At 37.9% G+C, this 15,754-nt stretch overlaps 1 protein-coding gene across 7 annotated transcripts in view; it reads right to left on the bottom strand.

Annotated features, from left to right (window-relative positions):
* LOC108358277 (protein AF-17-like) overlaps positions 1-15,754 on the bottom strand; it is a 95,000-nt gene that overhangs the window by 44,489 nt on the left and 34,757 nt on the right. Inside the window, exon 1 of one of the 7 annotated variants that reach the window (XM_017609501.1) lies at positions 761-2,649. The exons of the other annotated variants lie outside the window; for them this stretch is intronic. Coding sequence (XP_017464990.1) covers positions 761-1,474 — 714 coding nt within the window. The 5' untranslated portion in view covers positions 1,475-2,649. Of the gene's footprint in view, positions 1-760; positions 2,650-15,754 lie in introns of those variants that run through there. 7 annotated transcript variants of the gene reach the window in all.

Here is a 15,754-nt window from a genome sequence, read left to right as displayed (position 1 = left end):
ATTGAGTTTCAAATCGCAATACAGAGTAGAATGCGGATGAATTGATTGGGTAAGCCAACCTTAACCCGTTCTCACCAGGCAACAGCAGGGCGACAATCAGCGGCGGACTTGGATATAGTGGACCGCATGCCACCTCGATATATCGAAATCACGAGATCTATCTGGACCGTGGTGCAGCTTTTTATGCTGGGGGCATTGTTCGATTAGAATCCACGCGGTGAAACTACATAAATTTTACATTGAATCCACTCTGCCACAGCTGTTTTAAAAATGACCAGGCGAAATCATTTTCGCGCTACGCAAATAAGATGATGTAATGGCGGCGGTGTTAGGTCTCTTTCGCCTAGCAATTAGAAAAATCCTAATGGGTGCAATGATGAAGTTACACTAGTTAAAGAGTATTAAAAAGTTGCCTTATTGTAAATCCCCGCTAAGCGGGCAATAGAACGACCCTCACATTATCCTCGGAGGCACAGAACCTTCACTTTGTATTGGAGCTGGTATAAAATATTCTTGTTTCTATTACTTATTCCAGCACTGTACGTATAACTTATGTTTACTGTATATTTAGCACTGTAGGCGCCGACTTGTAGGCAAACGCGTGTAAACACACATTGGCATTGGCTGCTATTTTCATAACATAGAACACTAACAGCAATTGATGCTATTTAAATATTACAACTAGGAATAAATTCTAATTCTTTATGACTACATATGCATGCATGTATCGATGTATGGATGTAATTTTTGTATCATTTACCCCGGAAAGCAGGAAACGTATTTTCAAATTGTGCGGATATGCCTGCACTGTTGCCGTTGTGGCGGTCACCACGCTGGCGCTGCTGCTCACCGCTGACACTAAGCTACAGCATGGCGATGAACCGGCTGGTGATACGGCAATATATTCATTTGATATTGTAGCTGATAAAAATGATGACGCCGACGAGGAGGGTGATGACGATGCTGATGTCGAGTGATGGTTGTGATGGTGATTCAGATGCGTAAGATGCGTATGCTGCTGCTGCTGCTGCTGCTGCTGCTGCTGATGATGATGATGATGATGTGATGCGTCACGATTATTACAATGATGATCATGTTCGTTGGCAGCGGCAACATCACGTTCATGTTCACGCTCACGTTCGCGATCACGACGACGTCGATGATGATGACGTTCACCACCATCACCGCGTTCACGTTCACGTTCGCGTCGATGATGTTTCTCGCTACGTCGTTCTTTATCACGCTTATCGCGTTTCTTCTTCTTACTCTTACGATGTTCCTTATATTCGTGCACTCCAATGTGATTATTATTACTCTCTTCCGCTTCGGCGGCATCCATGTGTTCCGTGTGTACCGCTTCGTCTATTTTTTCCATGAGTGTAAATGTCGCACCGGCAATCGCTGGCACATCACCTGCTCGCGGACTATCCAACGGACCGGCCTGTTCGCCGCTAGTGGTGTCCATCATCATCATTTTGATGTGGTGTTAATTTTCAACTTTTTATACTTTAAATTCGTACAAGAATAGGTAAGTAAGTAAAAGTAAAAAACCAAGTATACGGCGGATTAGAACGTGTGTGGGTTTTTTGTTTTTGTAATTTTTATTTTTTTTTTTGTTGGAGGTAGCTTCGTGTACGTGTGTTGCGCGCTGCGTCTCTGCTCTGCTTGGAGCACTCTTGGAGCGCTTTTGGCTTGTTGAATCACAGCAGTAAATACAAGTATGTAGGAGTAATTTTCTTCTTTTTTTGTGTGCATTCAAATACATACACTCTTTTGAAGGTGCGTTGGTTTGTGCGTTGGTTTGAGCCAACTTTTTTAGCCGCTCCGTTACTGGCTCTGTGCCTTTTTCTGTTCTTTTTTTTTATTAACTTTGCTGTGACTTCTCCAGATACTCCAACTTTGTTGCTTTTTTGTGCTGTGTTGCTCACCTCACAGAGTTTTTATTCTTCTTCTTCTTCGTGTATCGTGTATCATGTATCGTTTTACTATCAATTATGGTTTGAATACATAACCTCTTAGTGCTGTTGAGGTTGTTATTTCATTTATTTTGTTATTTATACATTTTATTATTGTGTTCACGTGCGCTTTTTGCTTCAACTCTTTACTTCGAATGCGACGAATGTGACTGCGACTGCGACTGCTTTGTGTGGTCGTTCGTTACCTTCTTAACGCGCTGCTTTAGCCAATTTAGCGATTATTTTGTATACTTTACCAACCTTTCTACATTCTTCACTGTTTTAAGCCACGCTCGCGGCTAGTTCACTTCACTTCGTCAGCTACAGTGTGGTAACTTCGCTTCTGGCTTCTTTTATTTTTTGCCTTATACAACACTAACACTAGCACACTTCACCTGTAGCAGAGCGCAGCTTTTGGGTTCAGCTTTGAGCGAATGCGAAATTGTTTTTTTTTAGTATTGGATTTTTTTTGTGTGCCGAGCTGTGCTGAGCTGTCGCTTCTTTGAATTAATATTTTTTTTTGTATCTTTTCCTGGCTTTACACTCCTCACTGTGGTGTTAGTAAAACGCTTGTACACTTGTTTTCTTTTCCGTATGGTTAGAGCATTGTCGTCTTTCACTTATTATTATTTTTTAATTTTTTGTTAAGTCTTGAGGTAGCCAGTAACCATTTTTTTAAGTTATTTTTGTGCTAAGCATATTTGCTTTTTTGTGTAAGTACAAATGTGTATTTGTATTTACTTATTCACAAAACAAGTTCTTGCTTAAAACAGCTCCGCTCAATAGCGGCTTTCAATTGTTTCTGACGCTAATTGTTCTTACTTTTAAAGCTTCTGGTCTGCTGTTTTGTTTTTGCTGCTGCTGTTGACTTCTGCCTTGATAGATGCGAGTAATTGTTACAATTACTGTTGTTATTGCTTATGGTATTTTCAAATTTTTATTTCTTATCATAAAACGCGACGTGTATTTTTATGGGAATTTTCGAAACACTTGTGATTATCAACGTAATACGTAATTAAAGCGTTAGTCAAAAAAACAACAAAATACACAAGTCGCAAATTGATAAAGAAAAAGAAAGCGTTAATAGTGCTTTGAAACCCACGCGGCCTCATAAAGGCAACCGGCAAGCAAAAAATAAAAAAATAAAATTCTGGAAAAAGAATGGCACGGAAAACATATTTGAGACACGCTATGCTGTTGCCTTATCCTGCAACAGGCTACATCACAGTTTTTCAGTTGCGCATTTTTTTTCCTTGTGCAATACGGCGGCCTCGAGCTATGCCCGTCTAAAGCCCGAAAAAAAACACGAAAAAACCCCAAAAGAAATCACAAGTAATTGCTCCTTTGTGGTCAAAGCAATTTTGCGCTTGTTTGTTGTTGTTTTTCGTTGGCCACACACTGCAAATTGTTGTTCTTATTATTGCAGCTGGCTGACAGCTAGATAGCTTAACATTTTTTTTTTACTCAGTTTGCTTCTTGCAGCACGAAAAATCACGCAAATATGCACAAATTAAATACCAAAAACGATCCGAAACACGAATTATGTAAAAAAAACACACAAAATCACAGCAATGCGGGCAACGGCTCGAAAGCGGCGGCGGCGGTTTATTTGCTGCCTATTACTGGTTGTTGTCTGTCTACCAAAGCGAAAATCGCGGCTATTTGCGGCCAAAACACGGGTCCGGCACCGGCATGCAAGCACTGCTACCAAACCAGCATCCATGCACAGGATGACCGGCGCGCCGACGAAAGTCCAAATAAAAGCGAGACGACAAAAATTTGGCCGACAGACGGTACAAAAAAAAAGTTAACAAAAAAATACACACGAAATCCAAAGCTAAGTATTTACTATGTGAAACACAAGAATAACACTTTGTGTTGCAAACGAATGAACGAGCGAGCGAATGAACGAGTAAATGCACCGACCCAACGACCGGCTGACACTTTGACTTAAGTCGCTGACTAACTAACCAACAAACCGGCTGATGGTTAGCTGGCTGGCTGACTGACTGACTGACTGCCTGCCTTACTGACTTCTGTTGTACTGTTTGTGCTGCCTCTATTTGGCTGGCTACCGCCTGCCTGCCTGCCTGCCTGCCTGCATGCACCACGCGAGGCTGAATTGAATGCACAAACCTAAGCACATGCACTATACACTCCACTGGAAACTAACTATAGTGCACCATACAATATGCTACACAGCGTCGTTGTTGTTCTTGTTGTTAGTGTGTTGATGCAACAGTGGAAATGCAGGCAGTAATAGTAGCAACACCAGCAACATTTACAATAGCGATAATATTTAAAATACACATTTGTTGTAAGCGTACATTGAAATGAGTGGCGTGAACGCAAAGACCGTACGGTTTATACTGACTACACGCTAGCGTTGGGATTTGCTCAGAAGGTTGGTTGTCGCTCTATCGCGTCAACGGTGCGCCGCTGGGACGGACATCATATGCCTGATGCATGCAGTTGACTTGAATTGCCTTGCCTTTGCCTGCATTCAACTGCCTATTTATTAACCAAGCCATTGTACCTTTGCGCTCAGTGCTACTCTACACTGCCGCTCCGCCAGCCGACTCTAGCCGCCCTTCCGTGTTCTTTGGGATACATGCTCTTGCTGGTGGTGGTGGCGCTCTTTTTTTCACTCACTCTATGCGCTATACGCTCAGCTCTGTAGCATAAACGCATACACCGGTTATGTTGAGAATTGCCGATTACCGGCTGATGGACGGCCTAGCCTGATGTCGATTGTTGGTTCGTGGTGTTTGGAGTTGGTCGGTCGGTCGGTCCACCGTGCGTTGGCAAAGGTGGCAGTGGTAGCAGCTACTGCATGCCACACTCCTCGAAATGAATTCACCAATTTACCACCAAAGCGTACAAGTTCCTTTCCTACTTGCTGCTATATGGCTGGCTCTTTTTTCAAATTTTCCTCTCTTCATTTTGTTTATGGCCACTCTGTAGTTATTGATGGCGTACCCGGCTACTGTTTGCATACACGTAGACGTTTAAAAAAAAAGTATGTATGTATAAAAATATGTTTCATAAAATTTGTTAGTTACACATGCTACGGTCATAGTACCCGTAGTATGTATACATAATCGTTTCGCGGCTTGGCGATGGCGGCAACGTTGGCGCGCCCGTGTGGGGAAGAGAGTTTCAGATAGAGGTAAGTGCAAAAAAAAAAAGAGTAAGAGAGCGCGCGAACACCATGCCAGGTCTCAAGCCCAGCTCATATTTGGTTGTACTGCCTGATGTTTATTGTGTTAAGTCAAAGCAGCAAAGGTAAGTAGCTTTTTAGTAGATTGTTTGGTTTAGAGTACGAGTATGTTGTGTAGAAGCGGTGTGCTGTGGTGCGGGGTGTATCTACTCTCCATTTAGCAGTTAGCATGTAATAATTTGCACAAATACAGCTTTGTTTCGAAAAATTGGAAGCGATGTTGTGTGTTGACGGTGCCTGGAAGAAAAATAGGCCGACATTGAAGCCTGTCTAAAAGCGAAGTAGCGTACAAAAGGGGAAAGTGAAAAAACCTATGGTTTTGGCAAGCGGAAGCCGAAAACGGCAGCAATAACTAGAGTAGTATCGATAGCAAACGAAGCGATCGTCGGAAAGCGTTGGAGAGGTGAGGAGAAACAGTGTTGTGCAGTCGTGACACTTGATGTTAAAAATGCATCAGAAATGCAGCAGAATGGGGGCACATTTTAAATGCTAAAGAGGTTGGTCTAAAAAGAAAGCTAAAGAGGTTGGTCTAGAGGTAAACGAAGACAAGAAAAAGTACCGCCTGGCAACACATAAAAAGTCTTCGCCTATTGGAACACACGTCACTGTTGGCAGTCATTACTTTGAAGTAGTGAAGAACTTTGTCTACCTAGGATTCAGCATAAATACCACCAATAATGTCAGTCTAGAGACAAAGCGAAGAATAACTCTTGCCAACAGATGCTACATACTTTGGGCTCGGTAGGCAATTGAAAAGTAGAGTCCTCTCTCGTTCTACATCTCTCATGATGTCTAATACAGATAAGAAGGCTTTGGGGGCTGTCGAGGGAAATATTCTACGCAAGATCTATGGCCCCGTTCGCATGGGCGACGAGTACCGAATAAGATGGAATAACGAACTGTACGAGCTTTTTTACGACACGGACATAGTTAAGCGCATAAAAATACAACGATTGCGCTGGCTTGGACATGCGTACACATGGATGACGACGCTCCAGTGAAAAGATCATTTGACTCCGCATCCATGGGTGGACAACGAGAGCAAGGGCGCCCGCGAACACAATAGAAGTACCAAGTGCAGAAGGATCTGTCCGCACTTGGGAAGAACAACTGGCGCAAATCCGAAAAGGAGAGAGGCCAACTGGCGAAGCTTTTTGGGCTCGGCCCAAACCGAAAAACGGTTTTAGTGCCAAATAAGAAGATTATAAAAAGCTACCTCCATAGCGGAATCCACCAACAACATATTTTCAGTTGAGATAGTCTGAGGTAGGACGTTCTTCAACCAAAATTCTGAGATAGGACATTTTTCAGTCAAATTCTGCAATAGGCCGCCCTTTAACGAAATTCTGAAGTAGGACATTTTTGAAAAGTTTTCTGAGATAGAGCGTTTTTAAACCAGCTGCCGAAATATGTAGGTCGATTTTCTGTCAAATTTTTGCATTTAAATTCCTAATTGCTGCTAATTGTTAGAAAAAACTACTGTTTCCATTAACATCTACAGCGCTGTCAGTCGCAAAGGTGAATAAGCAAATATGTACATACATATGTACATATCAACATGTTGACTACATCTACATAGCTTACTGACTGTTGTCTTTCAGCGATTATCGAGATACGACTAGTAGACGACCGGCTGACTCGTTGACGGTTGTTTATTACAATTCGCCCGAATGCACACTCGCCCGCCCGCTTAAAGACCAGACGCAGGAAGGTCGTTAGACCGGTGAAAAGAAAATAACTAATAAACCAAAACAACAGGCAACAAAAAAAAAATTGATATACAGTCGATGTGGGAGAACACTGACTGAGTACAGTTGTGGTAGTAAGCTATTAAAATGAGAACAAAAGTGCATTTGTAATTTTAAAAGAGCAAAGAGAGTAATGGAAGAGCAAACATATTTGTGGGCAAAATGTAGTGGCAAAAGTTATGGAATAGAAATAAGATTAAGAAAAATTTTATGAAGTTGAGAATTGCAATGAAATTGTTAGTATGTACATATGTCATCATAGACGCTTATAGCAGCATACATACTTGGTTAAAACAGTCTTTCTACAGTGAGAGCGCCTTAAGAGATGATGCTGTAATAACTCAACAACAGCAGAAACAACATTAAAAAAAACAGCTGCGAGTGCATTAAAACAAGCGACACTTCGCTGCAATGCACATTGTTGTATGTGTATATGTTTGTTGACATAATAATAATAATACCAGGAAGAAGCATAGTGTCAGCGGCCTTTTGTTTGTCATCATTACACCGAAACTTCAACAGTGAGGCAGCGTTAAGGAACTGTTGGGTGGTGGTGGTGGTGGAGGCATCGATGTTGACGATGACAATAATGACGAGGAAAATGATGATGACGACAGATGTACGCACATAGTAAATATGCATACATACTTATTGGCAATTACGACGCGATGGTGGTAGTTATTATATCGTTGGCAATAACGATGACAAGAACCATAAGCAAAATTTACAAGTGAGAACAAAATGTAACATCAGCAATGGCGATAATGACGTTTAAGCCAGAGCCGATTTGGAAACAAAAATAACAAACCACAAAAAAAAAAACGAATTCGACTAAAAATAATCAAATATATAGATAATAGAGAGGCACAAAAAACAAAGGAAAAGCTAAAAATGAGAAACAAAAAAATAAGGAAAATACGAAAAGAAAAGCGCATAATACATATGTATATAGAATACAATAGACCATGAAGATGATACAACATTCACTGCCGGTTGCGTATCTACAAACATCAGCCAAGGCATCAAGCATAACAAAAGCAGAAAAGCGGCAATGGAGAAGCAAGCAGCACAGCCACTAACTCTGTAATGCAACAAAAATAGATCAGAGATCAAAGACTGTGACTGTGACTGTGACTGTGACTGACTGACTGTGGCAATGACTGGATGAATTCGAATGCACTGGGAATGGAAATACATACATACATACATAGACGGTGTTTGAGGAAATGTGAAATACTGCACTGGAAAAGGGGCGATGCGGAGGTGAAAACTAAATGGAAAAGGTAAAAAATAAAGCAAACATTTGAAAAATTCTGATTCAATCTAAAGTGAAAATGATTTGCTGGTAGACAGTCGCAACAGCAAGAAGATTGACAGGCATGGACAGCCGCAAGACTGCATAATTCTATTTATATTTATTTGCTGCAGCAAACATTGTTGTATGAATTACTAAGGCAATTTCCAAAAGAAAAGCGCAGTACCAAGGAAGGGTGTAATTTTTAAGTTTTTTTTTTTTCAAAATTATCCTACACAGTCCAAATTAGGCTTATTTGAAAACGGGGTATTTTTTATTTTTTTACGTAACGTTCTGTTACGAAAAAATTCCTCAAATTCAGATAGACTCACGGCAAAAAGTATTGGAACAGAGAATTTTGCACAATATTTGCAACAAATTGTATTTTGAATTTTTTGTCCGCTAATTTTTTATAAAAATATGGTCCATACTACAAAAAAAAAAAATATAATTTCTGAACTCTGTATAAACGCAGGAAAATTCAATAAATTTTCCACTTTTTAGTCAGATTTTTTAGAATTTTTTGAGGTTGCAGTTTTGTAGCTCAGAAATTTTTTCCGTTGATTTTTGGCATTTTTCACGGATTTTCTTCCGTACAAATAAAAAAAAGCTCAAAATTACTCTGTATGAAAAAAATGTGAAACACCTTCAAAAAAAAAAACTCAAAAATCAACGCAATTTTCAAATTAAAAATTTTAAAATTTTAAATTTGCATGCCAATTTATTGCATTTTCCTGAGTTTTGCATAAAATTTAGAAATTGTATTTTAAGGTTTTTTGTTGTCGTATGATGAACCATATTTTTATGAAACAATTTGCGAAAAAATGTTAAATAAAAATTGTTGCATATATCTGCCACTACATTTTTCCGTGAGTGTATATTTTGCAAATAAAGCTTTATATTTATATGTACAGTGACTCCAACAAATGGCCACGTATTGTTTTTTGTTTTAATAGTCGTAATATTTCTCCAGCTAAATTTTTTTTGATTTTTTTTTTTTTATATAAAAATATCGGCTAAACTTTAACCAAAACTGTGTAAATCACAGTTTCAAACTTTATACAAAATTTAGGAAAATTCAAGAAATTTTCATCAAAATTTCAACTTTTTATTCCGAACTCCTAGAAAATTTTTGGTTATGCAGTTTTATAGCTCACACAATTTTAGCCTAATGAAGTGCAAGATTCAAACGGCTAAAAAATCGCGTTGATTTTTGATATTTTTTTACTTAGTAGGGCTTAGGATTTGGGGTGTGCTTACTATAATGGGTTTGTCTTGAATGCCGACTGTAAGTTTCATTTCACTTTCATCTTGTTTCAAGCGATTGTAGATACAAAAAATTCAGCTTTCATGTCAACATATCGACAAAAGGGAGGAGTACTACTAGACACCAGCATCGAAAAATCCATAAATCCCTTTGAGTGTCCCATGATCAATAAACCAAGAACCAAATTGATCTGATTCGATCTCGTATATACTTCGTACCGCTGGGGATAGGTAGTTGGTTACTACATACCACCCACGCAGAAACAAGCCACCCTACAGTCAATGGCGATGCGTGAGATAATTTATCTAAACCAGAAAAAAATGGGACGTCCGTTTAAGAATAAGAAAATAGAGGCGCTAAAGCGTGAGTGGTATAAGCTCAAGATGTTGGCAAGTAGGAATGCGGCGCGAAAATTCTATAAAAAATAAGACAGCTATCAAATGATTTCAAGGTCGAGGCTAGTCCCGCAAGACACAAAAACAAAGGCTTTAGTGGAAATCAGTGGAGCTCTTAACGATATGCTCAGTGTCGTGCCTGATGACCTCGCGGGTAAAGTTGTAGTTGTCGCAGTCCGCTGCGTTTTTAAATCTTCCGACTTCTTACCGGATGCAATGGATCGGAGCATTTCGAGGCTAGCCCCAAACAGATCCTACTTTACAAACGTGGATTGGCTACAGCACCGTTGTTTTACAGATTAGAAGCATAAATATCTACTCTGATAGCCTAGCCACAATCAAGGCACTAGGTCTGACCTACAAATCTCTTTATCGCCTCTGATTTTAATCCAACGACAACGTGACATCACTGGAAATTGTAGGGCTGATGAATTGGCTAGACAGGCTACCCTCGAGACCATCTCCCCGCACAGGAAGGACATAGAGGTGGGTTTGACAATTTGGCGACTACTTTGGACAGATAAAGATAAAAAGAGCTAAAGGCGAATTCATCGATCTAGTTCAGAAGTTTTCTTCCATGTGGTTGGGTGAGCAACTGAAAAAAGTTTTAAACGCTTTTGAGTTGTTAACTCAACTTCAACTTTAGTTCAGATGTAGAATAATGAATCCACCTTAACAATCGGCTCAGCGAGCGTACTCCACCACCAACTACGCCAACAAGTAAAGGTACAAAGCCATTCTGGCCGGTGGTTGATCACGGTTCTTACAGGTGTGCTGATCGAAAACTTTCCTTTAGGAACATTTGTCGTGCGACTTAATACCGTCAAGGACATTTACAGCCGCAACTGTTTGGCTCAACACTCAATACTTTTCTTCCGGCTTTCTCTGCACTAAGTTGTAAACACCTCGGGTCGTATTTCATCAATACTATCGATGAACTCTCTGTAGTAGACATCAGTTGCCTGCGGAAATTTATTTTAGGCACCTAGCGTCTCTCCTTACTTCACACGGATTGCCTGTAGTTACCGTTTCAGGAATTCTAACATATGGTAACACAATGGACAACTTAATTAGAGGCTAAGTCACTGGCGCAAGAAATTGGAATTGACTACCGATGGGATAGTTAAATAAAGGCATAGCCAGACGGCAACGTTAATGCGGATTAATGGAGTAGTTGATCCGATGAAAAGTGTACCTTGACAGATGGCGAACCAAAAACGTTGGTTCAAGTCCCACAGGCAGTCGAATTTTCATTTCAAATTTAATTGCAGTTGTTGTGGACATTTTGAATAAAATTAAATTCTAAACATTTAAACTAACTATTAATAAAATAAGTAATGTGCAATCTAAAAAATACTCAAAAAAAACTAAAATATATAAATAAAATAAAGCAAAACAAATCTGATGCGGGTCTTTATTAGAGCGACAGAAGCCAAATCAACAATTTTTGTCTGTCTCTCTGTCAAAATTTAATGCACGGAATTGATAGCATTTTAAAATACAAAAAAAAATATAGAGTATAAATAAATAAATATTGCAATATGGCTGTCAAAAGAGATAGGTTTAAGAAGGCTGACAGCTGAAAATATTTTTGTGGAAAGTTGACAGCTGTTCGAAAATTTTAAATTAAGTAAATTGATAGGATAAATTAAACACTGCAATATGGGTATCAAACTAAAAGGATTTCGGAAAGTTGACTGCCGAAAATATATTTGAGGAGGGTTGACACCTGTTTGAAAAATTTTGTTCAATAAAATTTATAAAATAAATGAAATATGTATAACGAGACGGGCATTAAAGAGATTTAATAAACTTTACTATAGAAAATATTTTTGAGGCGGGTTGCCACATAATTGAAAAATGTAGTACATTTAAATTGATAAGATATGCTAAATATTACAGTATGGGGATCAAACGAAAGTTTAGGAGAAATCTTTGATTAAAAATGTCTTCAACTAGCAAATCCCCGCGTGGTTTGCAGCGCCTTCAAAGTATTTTATTTTATTTTTTTGTTAGTCCCTCTCACAAAATCGTAAACTATCACCCCTATTGCGAGTGTCGACTGGCAGTAGAATAGAAATTTGTCGATCGAGTCGATCATCTTTTATTTTGATATTGTGTAACTTGATCGATAAAAATTTGTACTATTGTGAATGGTTGACAGAATTGTAAACAGCTGTTTGTTTGTTTACATTTGTTTCTTGAGTGTTTTATTTACATCATTTTTAAAATAATTGCTTTTATTATAAAATTTAAAAAATGGACACAGTTGAAATATGGTTTAGTGATGAGGAAGATGATGCGGAAGCTAATAGATTAGTATAGTTGGCTAAAGCAAGGAGGGAATTGCGAGATTCGTCGGATCCCTTGGACTTGGAAGGTGTATGTACATGTGTGAGTTTTATGAATAGAAGTTGCGTTCCCGATGCTTCACGGTTTTTAGGCTTTACATGATTTGCAGGAAAAGCTGTTTTCCTCATTAATAAACTTTATGGAAGTTTAAGAAATACGGTACGGTTAAGTTTTTTGTACAATGATGTTGGGTTTTTGTGTCCAAACGCGTGACCCGAGTTTAAAAACTTTAACATAACAACATAACAAGTGTATTGAAAGAATTCAACTTTAATTTAAAATAAAGATTTCAAATTTCCGAGCACTAGTCAATTAATAAATTATGCAGTTTTTTTGTATAAACTTTTGATGTTGGTTCTGCGCAAAAACACTGTGGATGGCGTAGCCGGAGTTATATGCACAAGAAATATTGTATATGTATCTTTTCCAATAGAAGCGGAGCTTCCTACCCTACTCTTTCCGGAAATTCCTTTGCCTATGTCTTCACTCTCCTGCATCAGTACGACCAACCGCGCAAGTTGCCTTTTGTTGCTTATAATTTTTGATCTGTAATTCAGACACATACATGCATATGTATATTTCACAATTTTTTACAACTTCCAGTTCAATTGACTTACTTTTTATTAAATATAGTACCACTTTCTTATGTAAATTTTATAAACGCAAACTCCAACGACTAAAAAACAGCAATAGAAGGATGAGCGATTAAAACGTATTCACAGTCGCTAATTGAGCGACTAAGCGACACTCGCAATAGCATCGATAATCGATAATCGCTTAATAGTCGTTTATCTACTGCCAGTCGACATTCGCAATAGGGGTGTATTAGTTAATATTGTAGTATGTATTTGTAAAGTAGGCAAATTTTTTCAAATTAAAAAAAATTGATTTCCCCTTTTTTTTTTGAAGATAAACATACGATATTTGAATATTTTTTGCTACAAATATTAAACTGGAGTTATAAGATTATAAATAAAATTTGCAGGAATAAATCGATACTTTACCTACTTATTAAATACTTTCGAAAATATATTAACCACCACCCACATTAATAAAAAATAATGAATGCTTCATAAATCGAAAATTTGCTTTAAAATCTCACTTCATAAAGCGCTTTAATAGCCAGTTTCACGAAAGCAATTTAAGTAAATTTTTTTTTTTTCAATTTGAATTTTATATGAAAACTGACAGGAGTAAAGAAATAATTTTTCACTTAAATTGCTGCTGAAACCGGTAGGAAATCTATTTTATATTTTACGAATGAAGCTATAAGAATTTTGGGAGGGGTTAATAACACAAAAATACTTTTAAGGTGCAGTGAAGCAAGCCGGGTATTTGCTAGTCTGAAATAGAATGAAGCAAAAGAAAATAAAATATATACATATGCATGTAAAAAAATTTTACTGCAAAAATAAAAAAAGCAAAAAAATGTGTTTGGCAATCGCGGATCGTACCTGGGTACTACCAAATTGTAGGATACAGCTCTACCCGTCGGCTACCGCGGGCACCAAACTCGCTTGCTTTATTTGCACACTTGCAGGAAGCAGGGACCGAACATATCATTGAAAAATTCACTATGAAGAAAATTTTCTACAACCAAATGATACATACCAATCGATTTCCTTTTTCACCGAGAACAAGATTTCGAAATAAATTTATATTTGTAATTTTTATGCAAGATTAAAAAAAACAATTATTTTTGATTATTATTTTACAAATCCCAAATAACAATTATTTTTGATTTTTATATTATATGTCTTAGGTAAAAGTCATAGAAGACTTTTATTTATAAAAGTCATCAATAAAAATTATTCACCGACTTTTATTTTTTAAATCATACGTATAAAGTCATTATAATTTTTCGCAGTTAAGAAGATGTTGGAGAGCCAAAATTTACTACGACTTATACAAATGACTTTTATAAGTATGATTTTAAAAATAAAAGTCAGTGACTGATTTATATTGATGACTTATACATAAAAGTCTTCCGTACCTGTTATGTAAGATATATAATTAAAAAAATCAAAAATACTTGTTGTTTTGGATTTATAAAATAAAAATCAGGAAAACTGTTATTCAAGGAGTAATTAAATAAAAGTCAAAAAATAATTGTTAAATAGTGATTTTTTTAATAAAAGTTGTAACTGTTACGGTCCCTGGCCCGAAAGCAACAGTTGGTCGTTTTGGTCAGTATTATCATCGAAAATTCTTCTCATCCGCGTTCATTTTGAGAATTAGCTGCAGGACTTAATGCGGATCAATGCTGCCGTCTGTCTACGTTTTAAGAAACATAACAAAAAATTCCGCTAATGTCAGATAATCAACTGAAAAGTCGTTTGGAGCTATAAATCCTTCAAAGTTTGCTATTGATAACTGAACTTGTTTTTGAGATATTGAAAGAAATTACTTTAGAATAGATAATGAAGAAAAAAAGCAAACATTATTTAATCCAAATTTTAACGTAAAAAGTAATTTTGCTCCGTGACCATAAAATGTCCGCTTTTTTTTTTTTTTTTGGTATACAAGGTGAGCAGGCATACACAAGTAACTTGTGTGAATACCAATTAAATTTTTTATGCTCGAAATAAAGTGTAACAAAACTCATTTGCTTGTGAGCAATACCAGCGTAAGAAGCTTTCTTCCTACTGTACAATTTATTCACACCCCAACCCAATTGCAGAGTGCATTAGACGAAATGGAATAAAAGATGGATAACCTTGAATTCACGATAATGCACGTGAGAGCGTAAAAATTATAAAAAAAGACGAAGCAGCGCAAGCAAACGAGTTGGGAAAATACACGTAACAGAAATGAAAACTGAAAAATCGAAAATCATTTACAACAAAATTATGTATGTACATACATACATACATATGACGGCATATTGATATGTATCTAGGTATGTTCATAGTTGCCAAGCAGCAAGAGAGGGTTGTTTCCTGGACATCAATGCCTCAACTGGCGACTGTGCGTTATGGGAATCACGTATGCGGCTATACACTCAGTCAGCACAGTCATCCCGGCATTGTTGGGAAACAACCAACAGTTGGCAACAATCAAACGAACCTCAAACCACCGCGTCAGCGAATATCACATTTGCATTTGGAGTATCCAGCAGCTTTTATTTTTGTGTACACACACACACACAACATTATGCTGCTACCGCATGCAAGGGATGAATGAAAGTTTCCCAAGCCCGACTAAGGGCAAACAAAGTGCAAAGGGCACAAAATAAATTGGGGAAAAATGCGACGCTCTAGAAAGGGCTGCAAACGAACGCATGAAGAAAATAAATGTGTACAGGACGAAAATGACGAAAAATTGCAGCAGTAAAATGTGACCAGAGTAGAAGAGCCAAAAGAGTGTAGAGCAGTGAGGAGCGTGGAAGGAAACAGCGCACAGGAAGCAGACGTAAACGGCGTAATGTCAGGAGAGCCGTAAGGGAAAACAACAAACAAGTGAGCGGACGTCGAGCTACGTCGAGCTGCATAAGTACATACTCGACTTCGTATGAGGGACTCTC

The sequence above is a fragment of the Rhagoletis zephyria genome, unplaced genomic scaffold (assembly GCF_001687245.7).
Source record: "Rhagoletis zephyria isolate East Lansing unplaced genomic scaffold, Rhagoletis_zephyria_1.1 Rzeph_scaffold_00231, whole genome shotgun sequence".
NCBI classification, from domain to species: domain Eukaryota; kingdom Metazoa; phylum Arthropoda; class Insecta; order Diptera; family Tephritidae; genus Rhagoletis; species Rhagoletis zephyria.
Note: the sequence above shows the minus strand (reverse complement) of the source record. Positions and strands in the feature narration are given on the sequence as shown.